The sequence below is a fragment of the Rhinopithecus roxellana genome, chromosome 2 (assembly GCF_007565055.1).
Source record: "Rhinopithecus roxellana isolate Shanxi Qingling chromosome 2, ASM756505v1, whole genome shotgun sequence".
In the NCBI taxonomy this organism is placed as follows: Eukaryota; Metazoa; Chordata; class Mammalia; order Primates; family Cercopithecidae; genus Rhinopithecus; species Rhinopithecus roxellana.
Genome location: NC_044550.1, coordinates 81,912,868 through 81,926,785, shown reverse-complemented (window position 1 = coordinate 81,926,785; position 13,918 = coordinate 81,912,868). Strand labels below are relative to the sequence as shown.

The 13,918-nt window shown below is 38.1% G+C and overlaps 1 protein-coding gene across 1 annotated transcript in view; it reads left to right on the top strand.

The window, feature by feature from the left end:
* The window catches only part of ANAPC10 (anaphase promoting complex subunit 10), a 132,157-nt gene that overhangs the window by 15,759 nt on the left and 102,480 nt on the right, over positions 1-13,918 (top strand). The window contains exon 3 of the mRNA XM_010361250.2: positions 1,110-1,200. Coding sequence (XP_010359552.1) covers positions 1,110-1,200 — 91 coding nt within the window. The remainder of the gene's footprint in view (positions 1-1,109; positions 1,201-13,918) is intronic.

Sequence of the window (13,918 nt, the reverse complement as noted above, 5' to 3'; positions counted from 1 at the left end):
AATTGAAATGTAAATTAAACTTATTTCTCTTATTGAAAAGTATGCATTTTACAATTAAATCAGGTTCATTTCTAGAATTAGTATGAATTATTGTGGTTTTAATCAGGAAAAATCACAGGATTGTACAACTTCATTTATCTAGAATGGCTGGAGAATGTGGAATTCTGGGTAAATTTAATTTTGAGTAATCAGAATTTTAATCAGAAACATTAGGTTTCAAAATATATATGCCTTTTGAAAATATTTCTAAGTCATCCTTTTTCTTGTCTCAGTAAGTATGGCATATTGAACTTACCAGAATGTGTTGATTTTTGAGGATTTTGTGCTTAGTCATTCTTACTATCAGCTTGCAAAAGCATAAGAAACTGAGTTTGAATACATACATTCTTTAAAATATATCCGGCTGTACGTGGTGACTGACGCCTGTAATCCCAGCACTTTGGGAAGCTAAGGCGGGTGGATCCCCTGAAGTTGGGAGTTCGAGACCAACCTGACCAACATGGAGAAACTCCTTCTCTACTAAAAATATGAAATTAGTTGGCCATGGTGACACTTGCCTGTAATCCCAGCTACTTGGCGGGCTGAGGCAGGAGAATCACTTGAACCTGGGAGGTGGAGGTTGTGATGAGCCGAGATTGTGCCATTGCATTCCAGCCTGGGCAACAAGAGTGAAACTCCATCTCAAAAAAAATAAATAATATCTCCTAGAAAATGTTTTTTAAAAAGGTGACAACAAAATAACTCGATCCTAATATAGGCTTTGTATGTGCAAGTGATATTTCTTTAAGAGTTGAGCTCTGAATAAAAGGGTAGAAGAATTCTGGTTAATTTAAATTTCACAGCTGGGTGCTATGGCTTATGCCTGTAATCCCTGCACTTTGGGAGGCCAGGGCAGGAGGATCACTTGAGGCTGGGGGTTCAAGGCCAGCCTGGGCAACACAGCAAGACCCTGTCTACAAAAGAAATAAAATAAAATAAAAAATAAATTTAATATTTCTGACTGTTCTGTTTATCAAAATTTCTGGACAAGTACATATGTTAATTTTATATTTTTCATGTATAGTTCTTGCTTTTTCACAGGCATTTATTGACACTTTTGGTGTTTTTAGGATTTGGAGTGGATCAGTTACGAGACGACAATCTAGAAACTTACTGGCAATCAGATGGTTCCCAGCCTCATTTAGTGAACATCCAATTCAGGTAATACATTTTCAAATTTTTCATCTAGTGTTGGTTATAGACAAAGAAATCTATTTTATTTACATAAAAACTAAAGATAGAAATTACAATGAAATACACTTTTTAAACTCTGAAGTCTTAGAGATTATTTTTCTGTTCGGTTAGATCATTAGCATTTCAAATTTACTCTGTCTTATTTTTTATGAATTTTCTTATGGTATGTTGCATAGTTCCTTTTATGTAGATATTTCTCAAATATACTTTTCAATATAATTTATTTTTTGAAGGTACTTCCAGTAAAATATGTTTTGCTTGTGGCCCAATACAGTGCCTTGATGTATCATATTAAGTAAACCCTGAGTGGTGATTGTAAGTTTTTTAGCTATGGAGTATTCATATAACTTCTCAAATTTTTACTTTTATTTGGGAAAAAAAAATTTAACTTAGAACCTTTCAGGACATTTTCCTTTTTATAATGCTTTTTGAGGGGAAAGGAAAACAGCCACATGTTTGTCAATGTTTTGAATGTATTTATTATCAAATTTTTAAAATTTTAAATAGAGACAGTTGACCACTATGTTGGCCAGGCTGGTCTCGAACTCCTGGCCTCAAGCATTTCTCCCACCTCAGCCTCCCAAAATGCTGGTGTTCCAGGCATGAACCACTGGGCCTGGCTGAATTTATTGACATAGTTGGAAACCAGTTGACTCGGCTATCTTGTTCCATTTACACCATCTTTTTTGTTTTGTTTTGTTTTGTTTTTGAGATGGAGTTTTGCTTTTGTTGCCCAGGCTGGAGTACAATGCCGTGATCTCGGCTCACCGCAACCTCCGCCTCCCAGGTTCAAGCAATTCTCCTGCCTCAGCCTTCCAAGTAGCTGGGATTACAGGCATGTGCCACCACGCCCGGCTAATTTTGTATTTTTAGTAGAGATGGGGTTTCTCTATCTTGGTCAGGCTGGTCTCGAACTCCTGACCTTGTGATCCACCCGCCTTGGCTTCCCAAAAGTTCTGGGATCATAGGCATGAGCCACTGCACCCGGCTTATACCAGCTATTTTAACGTTCTATAGCATTGTATTTTTAGTTGTTTGTTTTTGTTGTCCTAGAGTACAAATCAACAAATTTCCAGCAAGCCAGATAGTGAATATTTTAGGCTTTGTGGGCCATCTTATCTGTTTTGCAGCTCCAGTGCTCAGTTCAAGTATTATAGCACAAAGGCGGCCCTACACAGGCGTAAATGACATAATTTAGGTGTTCTCTTTAAATTTTATCTTACAAAGGCAGACGTTAGGCAGGATTTATTCATTTTCCTTCTGACTTCTATTTTAGGTTAAGGGAGTACATGTGCAGGTTTGTTACATGGGTAAATTGCCTTTTGCTGGGGTTTGGTGTACAAATTATTTCGTCATGCGGGTAGTAAGCATAGTACCTGGTAGGTACTATGCTTACCTGATTCGGTCCTCATCTTCTTCCTTTCCTTTACCTCAAGTAGGCACCCATGTCTGTTGTTCCATATTTTGTATCTATATGTATTCAATGTGTGTTTCTTTTTTTTTGAGATGGAGTCTCACTCTGTTTCCCAGGTGGAGTGCAGTGGCACGATCTCTGCTCACTGCAACCTCCACCTCCCAGGTTCAAGCGATTCTCCTGCTTCAGCCTCCCAAGTAGCTGGGATTACAGGTGCCCGCCCGCCATCACGCCTGGCTAATTTTTGTATTTTCAGTAGAGACAAGGTTTCACCATGTTGGCCAGGCTGGTCCCAAACTCCCGACCTCAGGTGATCCACCCGCCTCGGCCTCGCAAAGTGCTGGGATTACAGGCATGAGCCACCGCACCCAGCCATGTATTCAATGTTTAGTTCCCACTTTTTTTTTTTTTTTTTTTTTGAGACGGAGTCTTGCTCTGTCGCCCAGGCTGGAGTGCAGTGGCCAGATCTCGGCTCACTGCAAGCTCCGCCTCCCGGGTTTACGCCATTCTCCTGCCTCAGCCTCCCGAATAGCTGGGACTACAGGCGCCTGCCACCTCGCCCGGCTAGTTTTTTGTATTTTTTAGTAGAGACGGGGTTTCACCGGGTTAGCCAGGATGGTCTCGATCTCCTGACCTCGTGATCCGCCCGTCTCGGCCTCCCAAAGTGCTGGGATTACAGGCTTGAGCCACCGCGCCCGGCCTAGTTCCCACTTATAAGTGAGGACATGCAATATTTGGTTTTCTGTTTCTGTGTTGTCTTAGGATGTCAGCCTCCAGCTGCATCCATGCTGCTGCAAAGGACATGATTTCGTTCTTTTTTATGATTGTGTGATGTTCCATGGTGTATATGTACCATATTTTATTTATCTAGTCCACTGTTGATGGGCATCTAGGTTGATTCCATGTCTTTGCTATTGTGAATAGTGCTGCAGTGAACATGTGTGTGTATTTGTCTTACGGTGAAATGATTTAAATCCTTTTGGGTATATAACCAGTAATAGGATTGCTTGGTCGAATAGTAGTTAATGTTTTAAATTCTTTGAGAAATCTTCAAGCTGCTTTCCACAATGGCTGAACTAATTTACATTCCTACCAGCAGTGTATAAGCATTGCCTTTTTTTCACAACTTCACCAGCATCTGTTATTTTTTTGACTTTTTAATAATAAACATTCCGAGTGGTGTGTGAAATGGTATCTCGTTGTGGTTTTGATTTGTATTTCTCTAGTGATTGGTGAGGTTGACCATCTTTTCATATGCTTGTTGACTGTATGTATACTTTTGAGGAATGTCTGTTCATGTCCTTTGCCCATTTTTTAATAGAGTTGCTTTTTTCTTGTAAATTTAAGTTCCTTATAGATTCTGGTTATTAGACTTTTGTCAGATGCATAATTTGCAAATATTTTTTCCCATCCTATAGGTTATCTGTTTACTCTGTTAATAGTTTCTTTTGCTGTACTGAAGCTCTTTAGTTTAATTAGGTCCCACTTGTCAATTTCCATTTTTGTTTTAATTGCTTTTGGAGTTTTTGTCATGAAGTCTTTATTAAGTCCTATGTTCTAGGTATTTCTAGGTATTTCCTAGGTTTTCTACCTGGGACTTTATAGTTTTTGGTTTTACATTTAGGTCTTTTATAAATCTTGATTATTGTATATGGTGAAAGGGAGGGGTCTAATTTCAATCTTCTGCATATGGCTAGCCAGTTATCCCTGTACAGTTTATTGAATAGGGAGTTCCTTCCCCATTGCTTGTTATTGCCAACTTTGTTGAAGATCGGATGTAGATAATGCAGCTTTATTTCTGGGTTCTCTAACCTGTTCCATTGGTCTCTGTGTCTGTTTTTGTACCAGTACCATGCTCTTTTGGCTACTGTTATTTTGAAGTATAGTTTGAAGTTGAGTAATGTGATGCCTCCAGCTTTGTTCTTTTTGCTTGGTATTGCTTTGGCTATTGAGGCTCTTTTTTGATTCTATATGAATATTAGAATAGTTCTCTAATTCTGTGAAAACTGTCAGTAGTTTGATTGGAATAGCATTGAATCTGTAAATTGCTTTGGGCAGTTATGATCATTTGTTTTTTAAACAATATTGATTCTTCCTATCCATGAGCATGGGATATTTTTCCATTAGTTTGTGTCATATCTGATTTCCTTCAGCAGTGTTTTGTAATTCTTGTAGAGATCTTTTGCTTCCTTGGTTAGCTGTATTCTCAGGTATTTTATTCTTGTTTGTGGCTGTTTTGAGTGGAATTGTGTTCTTGATTTGGCACTCAGCTTGGATGTTACTGGTGTATAGAAATGCTATTGATTTTTGTATATTGATTTTGTATCCTGAAACTTTTCTGAAGTTGTTCATCAGATCTAGGAGTCTTTGGGCAGAGACTATGGGCTTTTCTAGGTAGAGAATTACATTGTCTGCAAACAGAGATAGTTTGACTTCCTCTCTTCCTATTTGAATGGCTTTTATTTTTTCTCTTGCCTGATTGCTGTGGCTAGGACCTCTAGAACTATGTTGAATATAAGTGGTGAGAGTGGGCATCCTTGTCTTGTTCTGGTTCTTAAGGGGAATGCTTCTTCCAGTTTTTGCTTGGTATGATGTTGGCTGTGGGTTTCTCATAGATGGCTCTTATTATTTTGAATTATGATCCTTCAATGCCTAGTTTGTTGAGGATTTTTAACATGAAGAGATGTTGAATTTTATTGAAAGCCTTTTCTGCATCTCTTGAGATGACGATGTGGTTTTTGTTTTTCGTTCTGTTTATGTGATGAACGACATTTGTTGATTTGTATATGTGGAGCCTGTCTTACATCCCAGGAATAAAGCCTCCTTGATTGTGGTGGATTAGCATTTTTTTTGATGCGCTGCTGGATTGAGTTTTCTAGTATGTTATTGAGGATTTTTGTGTCGATGTTCATCGAGAATATTGGCCTGAGGTTTCTTCTTTTACTGGGTCTGTCTGCCAGGTTTTGGTATCAGAGTGATGCTGGCCTTAGAATGAGTTAGGGAGGAGTCCTTCCTTCTCAGTTTTTTGCAATCATTTCAGTAGGATTGATACTAACTTTTTCTGTACTCTGGGGTTCTCTGAATTTCCTGAATTTGAATGTTAACCTCTTTAGTGAGGTTGGGGAAATTTTCATGGACAATAACCTCAAATATATTTTCCAATTTGCTTGTTGTTTCTCCCTCTCTTTCGGGGACCCCAATGAGTTGTAGGTTTGGTCTCTTTACATAATCTCTTATTTCTCCGAGGTTTTGCTCATTTTTAAAAAAATTCTTTTTAATTTTTGTCTAACTGAATTGATTTGAAGAACCTGTCTTTGTGCTCTAAGATTCTTTCCTCAGCTTGGTCCATTCTTCTGTTAACACTTCTGAATGTATAATGAAATCCTTGTAGTGAGTTTTTCAGCACTATCAGATTAGTTTGGTTCTTTCTTAAAATAGCTATTTCGTGTTTCAGCTCTTGATTCATTTTACTGGATTCCTTAGATTCCTTGTATTGGGTTTCAACTTCCATCTGCATCTTGATGTTCTTCATTGCCATCCAGATTCTGAATTCTGAATTCCAAATGTCTGTCATTTCTGTCATTTCAATCTGGTTAAGAACCATTGCTGGGCAACTAGTGTGCTCATTTAGAGGTGAGAAGACACTCTGTCTTTTAGACTTGCCACAATTCTTGCTCTGTTTTTTTCTCATCTGTGTGGGAAAATGTTCCTTTAATCTTTGAAGTTGTGGTCTGTTAGATGGGACTTCTTTGCTTTTATCTTCTTTGATGTCATGGAGGATTTGATGGTGGTGCAAGTTGGGTTTGGTTGACTGGCTCCATTTCTGGATGATTTCAGGATACCAAGGCTCAGCTCAGCACTTGTGGGTTGAATGCTGTAATCCAGAGGGCCTTTGACCAGACCCAAAACCTTGTTCTCTGGCCCTTCAACTTAAGCAACTGCTGTACTGGAGGGGCCACGATGTTCCCAGTCTGCTGGCAACAACACTCCAATGAGGGGTGCAGTCAAAGCAATCAGGGGAAGTCTGTGGGCAGACGTATTCTGGCAGCAGCCCATCTGCAAAAGCTTTCTGATGGTTAGGTGGGGTCTGTTGGTGAAAAAACTGTGGCAGTGGCTGCTGGGAAGCACCCCAGTAGGTCATCTGAGGCTGTGCTGCAATCAGACATGGCCAAGCAGGGACCCTGGGAGAGACTGGCAGATAAGGTGTTGCTCAGATCAGACTGGCCCCATTCCATGGGTAAGATAGCCCTATCTTGTCCAGGTCCAACAGTCAACAAAGGCCAAAGCTACCTAGAGGTACATGGCAATCCTTAGGGGACAGGGATCCCTGACTGTGCTCCACTGCAGCCATTCTCATGCCCAACCCTCTGGGCTCCACACAGGCTGGGGTCCTGTGCCTGCTAACTCTCCCAAGCAGCACTCCCTGCTGGTTCAGATGCCCGTGGGGGTTGTGCGGCCTCCTGCAGCTAGAATTCTGGGGATACATGGTGAGAGTGGACTACTCCATGCCTATTTAATTAATTCCTTCCCCAGGAGCTGCTCAGGGCCAGAAATGAGTCCTGGTGCTCAGCAACCCCATTCAGTGTTCCTAGCTTACTGCCCTTTGAGCCCAGGGTCTGCTTGGTCCTCCCTCTGTCCACTCTCAGTGCCTTCCTTCCGACAGTCTGCTCAGAGTATGCCTGTGTTCTTGATGGTCTGGTCTCTTGGTTTATGAAGCTCTTCCTGGCCGCATCTAGTTGGCCACCTTGGCTCTGATCAACCCTGAGGTTCTTTTTAAATAAAAGTTTTATTTCTTAAGATGGTTGCTAAAATTAAAATGACAGTTAAGTACTAGTCTCTTTATAGTAAATAGTAAATGTATTATAAAGTTATAGTTCTATATTTAATCCACTTCTCCTCCTTCCTTTTGAAGAGTGTAAACTCAAGATGGGAAAGGAGGACAAAGCCAGAAGTGTGAAAGATATTTAAGTAGTTTTAGTTGACAGTGAGTTTAGTTTCAGTTAACAGCGTGATGTGATTGCTAAAAAAGCTAGTATGATTTTGGGGTGCAATAAAGTAAGCATAGAATCTATGAAGAGCTCCTGGTGTGTTGTATTCCGTGTCAGCTTCCCTTGCTAACACTGATAAAGAAGGTCTAGGATGTGCTCAGAAGAGAGTAGGCAGAATAGGGGATTGAAGCCAAACCATAATAAAAAATAATTTGGAACATATGGTCTGCCGAAAACTTTGGGGGACATGGTAGCTTTCTTTCCATAATTTGAAGGATTTATACTTTGTGGAGGAATTAGATTTTTTGTATGTGTCACCTCATAAGAAAAAAACTTCATCCAAAAGGTAAGAGCTACACAAAGACCAGTTATGGCTTAGTATAAAGAAAACTTTTTTTTTTTTTTTTTTTTTGAGACGGAGTCTCGCTCTGTCACCCAGGCTGGAGTGCAGTGGCCGGATCTCAGCTCACTGCAAGCTCCACCTCCCGGGTTCACGCCATTCTCCTGCCTCAGCCTCCCGAGTAGCTGGGACTACAGGCGCCCGCCACCTCGCCCGGCTAGTTTTTTGTACTTTTTAGTAGAGACGGGGTTTCACCGTGTTAGCCAGGATGGTCTCGATCTCCTGACCTTGTGATCCGCCCGCCTTGGCCTCCCAAAGTGTTGGGATTACAGGCTTGAGCCACTGCGCCCGGCCAAGAAAACTTTTAAAAATTGGAACTGATCAAAGATAATTTATCTGCTTGATATTAATAGTTGTTACCTGTCAGAAAAATTTTGAACCTGGGTATTTATTGGAATAAATGATGGTTAGATATGTGATCCTCTAAGCTCATGTTTAGTCCTAATGGTTCTGATTAGGTCTAATTAAAATACATTATGCTTCACTTACTGAATGTTTAGCATACTTTTTTTTGTGAAATAGCTTTAAATGTTAGAATATGAACATAATTTAAAGTATGAAGTATTTCCAAATTCAAGAATAGACACACTAGCAATTAAGTATCACAGGGCCTATACATGGAAAATCTAATTTGGAACATTTTCATAGTTCTTGATTTTTCTTTGGAGGAATCTCCTGTTCTGTCAGCCATGCAGAAATTACGAAGAAATAATCTTCATAAAAATTTGAATAGAATATATTAAAAACTGTTGCCTATTACATAAGTAAATGAAGGGAAAAAGCCCTCTGCCCTCCTCAAAAAGAGAGGTAATTTTTCTTGGCAGTTAGAAGGAAAAAGTCTTAAGGGGGAAGGAAAAAATATAATAAGAAAATGAAATGTTCTTTGAGTGTATAGTTTTGTGCTTAAATGGAAAATAGAGAAGCTTTTTGCTCTTATGAAAGATAAAGTGAATTATTTTCTATTTGTAAAGGGCTAATTCTCTTGGGAAGAATTTCAAAATTTGTTAATAATTTTTTGAGGAAAATTGGGGAGTAATTTAATTTAATATGGATTATATGGATTAATGTACTTGTTTGCTGATTTAAAATACTGTTGGCTGATAAATACTGAAATATTAAGCTGAGTAAGAACAAAGCAAAATTTGCGCTTTTGTTTGATCTGCCTTCATCAAAATTCCTACAAATTTTATTAAATGTAGTCTTGATATTTTTGTCATGGTAATAACAATGATACATTTTTAAATTATATTAAAATGATTTCTGTGTCACAAAGAAATTTATTGAAATAGAAAAGGATAGAAGAATGCTGAGGAAAATATCGAAAAGTTATGCTGGTTTGCTTCATTTTCAAGAGAAATTTTGATAGTTTGATAATGAAAGATAAATTATAAATTTTAAAAAAACCTGTATTTCCTAAAACCTGGGTTGAATGAAAACGTTGATAGCAATAAACTCCATTATCATTTAAAGCACTTTGAACAGAAAGTACTTTATAAATTTAATAAAATCCTATATATACTTAAATACCAACGTATGTATGGGTGTAAATTGCTTAAGCCAAATCATACAAATTAGTTTATTTACCCTCAAATTACACTGTTGATAAATTTTAAACTTTATAATTTTGTGAAATTTATACTTTTGCTTGGTCATCTCTTTGCATTAATTTTAGGTTTTTAAAAAGTATCAGGTAACAGGTGAACAACAGGACCTATTACCTGGTAGCACTAGAGTTTCAGCAGCTTAGGTATCTTTGTAAAAAAGCATGTGTGCAATTATAGAATACTTTATTGCATTTTCCTCTTATTTTTAAAAGTAGAACAAATGGAAAAATTAAAGTGCTGATGTCATTTAAAAAATAATAGGTTGGGTTCAGTGGCTCACGCCTGTAATCCCAACACTTTGGGAGGCTGAGGTAGGAGGATTGTTTAAAGCCAGAAGTTCAAAACTAGCCTAGGAGATAAAGCAAGATTCTGTTTCTACAAAAAATTTGAAAAATTACCTGGGTGTGGTGGTACACACCTGTAGTTTCAGCTACTCAGGAAGCTGTCATGGATCACTTGAGCCAAGAGTTTGAAGCTGCAGTGAGCTTTTGTCATGCCACTGCTCTCCAGCCTGGGTGACAGAGCGAGACCCTGTCTCCTAAAAAAAAAAAAAAAGATACATAATAGATGCTAGGCTTAATCACAGTATATTAATACTTGTGAATACATTATAAATCATTAGACTCAACTAGATATTCATTGGACTTTCCTAGTCACCTACATATTGAATTATGAACACCACAAGGAAATGTTAAATATTTATTGTCAAAGATTGTGACTGAACCATCTGGTATAATTTAGGATTGTGATTTAGGATTGGGTAGATTTTTTTAGCGCTTGAGAACTAACTTTCCTACCTTTATTATATAAATTCAGTATTCAGCTTTCTTCCATTTGATCTTCATCCATGTTTTCATGAACTTTATTGAAAAAAATTGTATTACAAACAAGTTTGAAAGAGGTTCAATTTGGAGTTTATATTTTGTTAAACAAACTATTTGGTTCCTTAGATGTTTTTTTCTTCACATAGAAGATAAGCAACTCTTGATTTATGTAGCAGTTTCTCAGCTAGTTGAGCATGTAGGTTTTAGAAATAATTTATATGTATTACTGATCTGTTAAGGTGGACATATATTGTAACATATATAAAGTAACATTACTTTATATCTCATTGTCTTTTTAAATTAGAACAAGCTCTTTCTCTGCTCTGGATGAGGACTTGGTGGGGAGCATATAGCACATTTTTTGGTAACATACCCAGTTTTCTGTTTATTTCAAATGGCAAAATATATTTTAGAAATAGAAGTGTTCAGTTCTAGTGAATACTGAAAGCCTCAATCTTGCTTTAAAGTTTCTTTTAAGGTTTATTCCTCTCCCTAAACTTGGGCCTGTTGCAAGTTGGGTGTAGTTTGCTTCACTTACCCTGCCTAGTTTTTTTTTGTTTTTTGTTTTTTGTTTTTGTCCTTTCACATTTCTGAATTTGTTAGATCTGCTAGTATGGGAACGAAGAAGAGGTAAGGACAGTCTGTAATTGCCAGTTCTGTCTTGGTGATATAGCATTGGTGTTCTCTGTACCTGGCTATATATTTAAAGCTGACTGTTATCTTATGGATGCTTTTGTGGGTTCAGAGAATCAGCCACCACATTCACTTAATGCTATGGATGATTCATCTGCAGTTCTCTTATCAAGGGTATATTAATCATCTTCTTTTTCACATGGTAGTGCCTCCAGCTTCCTGATGAGGATTATTCATCCTTTCTAGAAAGAAACTAAGGTAACCCTTCAGTTTATCAGGTTATGAAGTTCCCTTTTCCCAGTTTCCTGAGACATTTTTGGATTTTCTCAAATGCCTTTTCTGTATCTATTCATACGGATCATATGGTTTTTCTTTATTCTGTTGAGATGGTGAATAATCAAATTCAATATTTAATTATTTAGTGTTTATTCTGTTGAGATGGTGAGTAATAAACAATAAAGATTTTTTTTATTTGTAGTAAAATATTTAATATAAATTTACCGTTATAGCCTTTTTATTTTTATTTTTTGAGACAGAGTTTTGCTCTTGTTGCCCAGTCTGGAGTGCAATGGCATGATCTTGGCTCACTGCAACCTCCGCCTCCTGAGTTCAAGCGATTCTCCTGCCTTAGCCTCCCAAGTAGCTGAGATTACAGGCATGCGCCTCCACGTCCGGCTAATTTTGTATTTTTAGTACAGACGGGGTTTCTCCATGTTGGTCAGCTGGTCTCAAAATCCTGACCTCAGGTGCTCTGCCCTCCTCAGCCTCCCAAAGTGTTGAGATTATAGGCGTGAGCCACTGTGCCTGGCCAGCCATTTTTAAATGTACAGTTCAGTGGCCTTAAGTACATTTACAGTGTTGTGCAACCACTACCACCTCTATCTTCAGAACTTTTCATCATCCTGTGTGGAACCCATTAAATCATAACCACCCAATTTCCTCTTCTCTCCAGCCCATGATAATCAGTGTTTTATTTTCGCCTCTATGTATTTCACTGTTCTAGGGACCTGATATAAATGGAATTATACAGTATTTGTCCTTTGGTGTCTAACTTATCTCACTTAGCCTAATGTTTTCAAGGTTCATTCATGTTGCAGCATGTGTCAGAATTTTATTCCTTTTTAAGAATGAATAATATTCCATTGTATGGCTGTGCCACATTTTGTTTATCCATTCATTTATCAGAAGACATTGGGTTGTTTCTACCTTTTGGCTGTTGTAAATAATACTGTTATGAACATTGGTGTGCAAATATCTGTTCAAGTACCAGATTTCACTTTTTTTTTTTTTTTTTTTTTGAGACGGAGTCTCGCTCTGTCACCGAGGCTGGAGTGCTGTGGCCGGATCTCAGCTCACTGCAAGCTCCGCCTCCCGGGTTCACGGCATTCTCCTGCCTCAGCCTCCCAGGTAGCTGGGACTACAGGCGCCGCCACCTCGCCCGGCTAGTTTTTTTGTAGTTTTTAGTAGAGACGGGGTTTCACCGTGTTAGCCAGGATGGTCTCGATCTCCTGACCTCGCGATCCGCCCGTCTCGGCCTCCCAAAGTGCTAGGATTACAGGCTTGAGCCATCGCGCCCGGCCCACTTCTTTTGGATATATATCCAGAAGTGGAATTGCTGAATCATAAGGTAATTCTATGTTTAAGTTTTTGAGGCACCTCTATACTGTTTTTCACAGCAGCTGTACATTTTACCTTCCCGCTGGTAATGCACAAAAGTTCCAGTTTCTCCACATCCATGCTAACATTTGATAATAGTCATCCTAATGAGTCTATCTCATTATAGTTTTGATTTTCATTTCCCTAATGATTTGTGATATCAAGCATTTTTTCATGTGCTTCCTGGTTATTTGTGTATCTTCTTTAGAGAAGTGACTACTTAAGTCGCTTCCCTCTTTTTACACTGGGTTGTCTTTTTGTTGTTAAGCTGTAAGGCTTCTTTATATGTCCTGCTGCAGTTGCTCAACTTTGCCATTGTAGTGTTAGCTCCCATAGACAATGTGTATATGACAGAGTATCACTTGGTTTCAATAAAATTTTGTTTATAAAAATAGGTGGTAGTCCACATTTGGCCTGCAAGCTGTAGCTTACCAAGCCCTGCCTTAGAGCAGTTCTCAAACTTTTTAGTCTCAGTACTGCTTTAAACTCTTACTGAGTACTCCAGAAATCTTTATATATATCTCTCATTATTTACTATTTTAGAAATTATAGATTAGGAACTTTAAATTATTTAGTTATTCACTAAAAATAAACAATAATTAACCTATTATATGTTAACAACATAAATAACAATTTTATGAAAAATAACTGTCTCTTCCCAAATATACAAGAACAAAAAAATAGAAGAGTGTCATTGTTTACATTTTTTCGTGAACCTTTTTGGTTCACAAAAAAATAGCTGGAGTCTCATTTCTGCTTGTTCATTAAATCTTTTACAACATCCCATGTCAGACAGCCTCCGGAAAACTCTACTACATATTGATAAGAGAATGATTCTGAAAAAGGCAAATTACATCTTAATAATATTAAGAAAATAGTTCTGACCTTGCTGATCCTCTGAAAGAGTCTTGAGGTCCTCCGCAGGTCCCCAGCCTACTCTTTAAGATCATTTCTCTTGGGCAAGATTAGCCTCATTACTAAGACTTGACTCGTATGGGATCGCAAACGAGTGTCTTAGGTATTTAAAGAGGACTTTCCACTTCGGTTATTGGGAGCTTTAATGATTCACAGTCCTCTGTGCCCGCTGGAAATTGTTTAGCTTACTGCTTTCCAGTAATTGTTCTTTCCCCAGTGCTTGTTCTTTGCCTATCCTTGTGAAGTTTTGC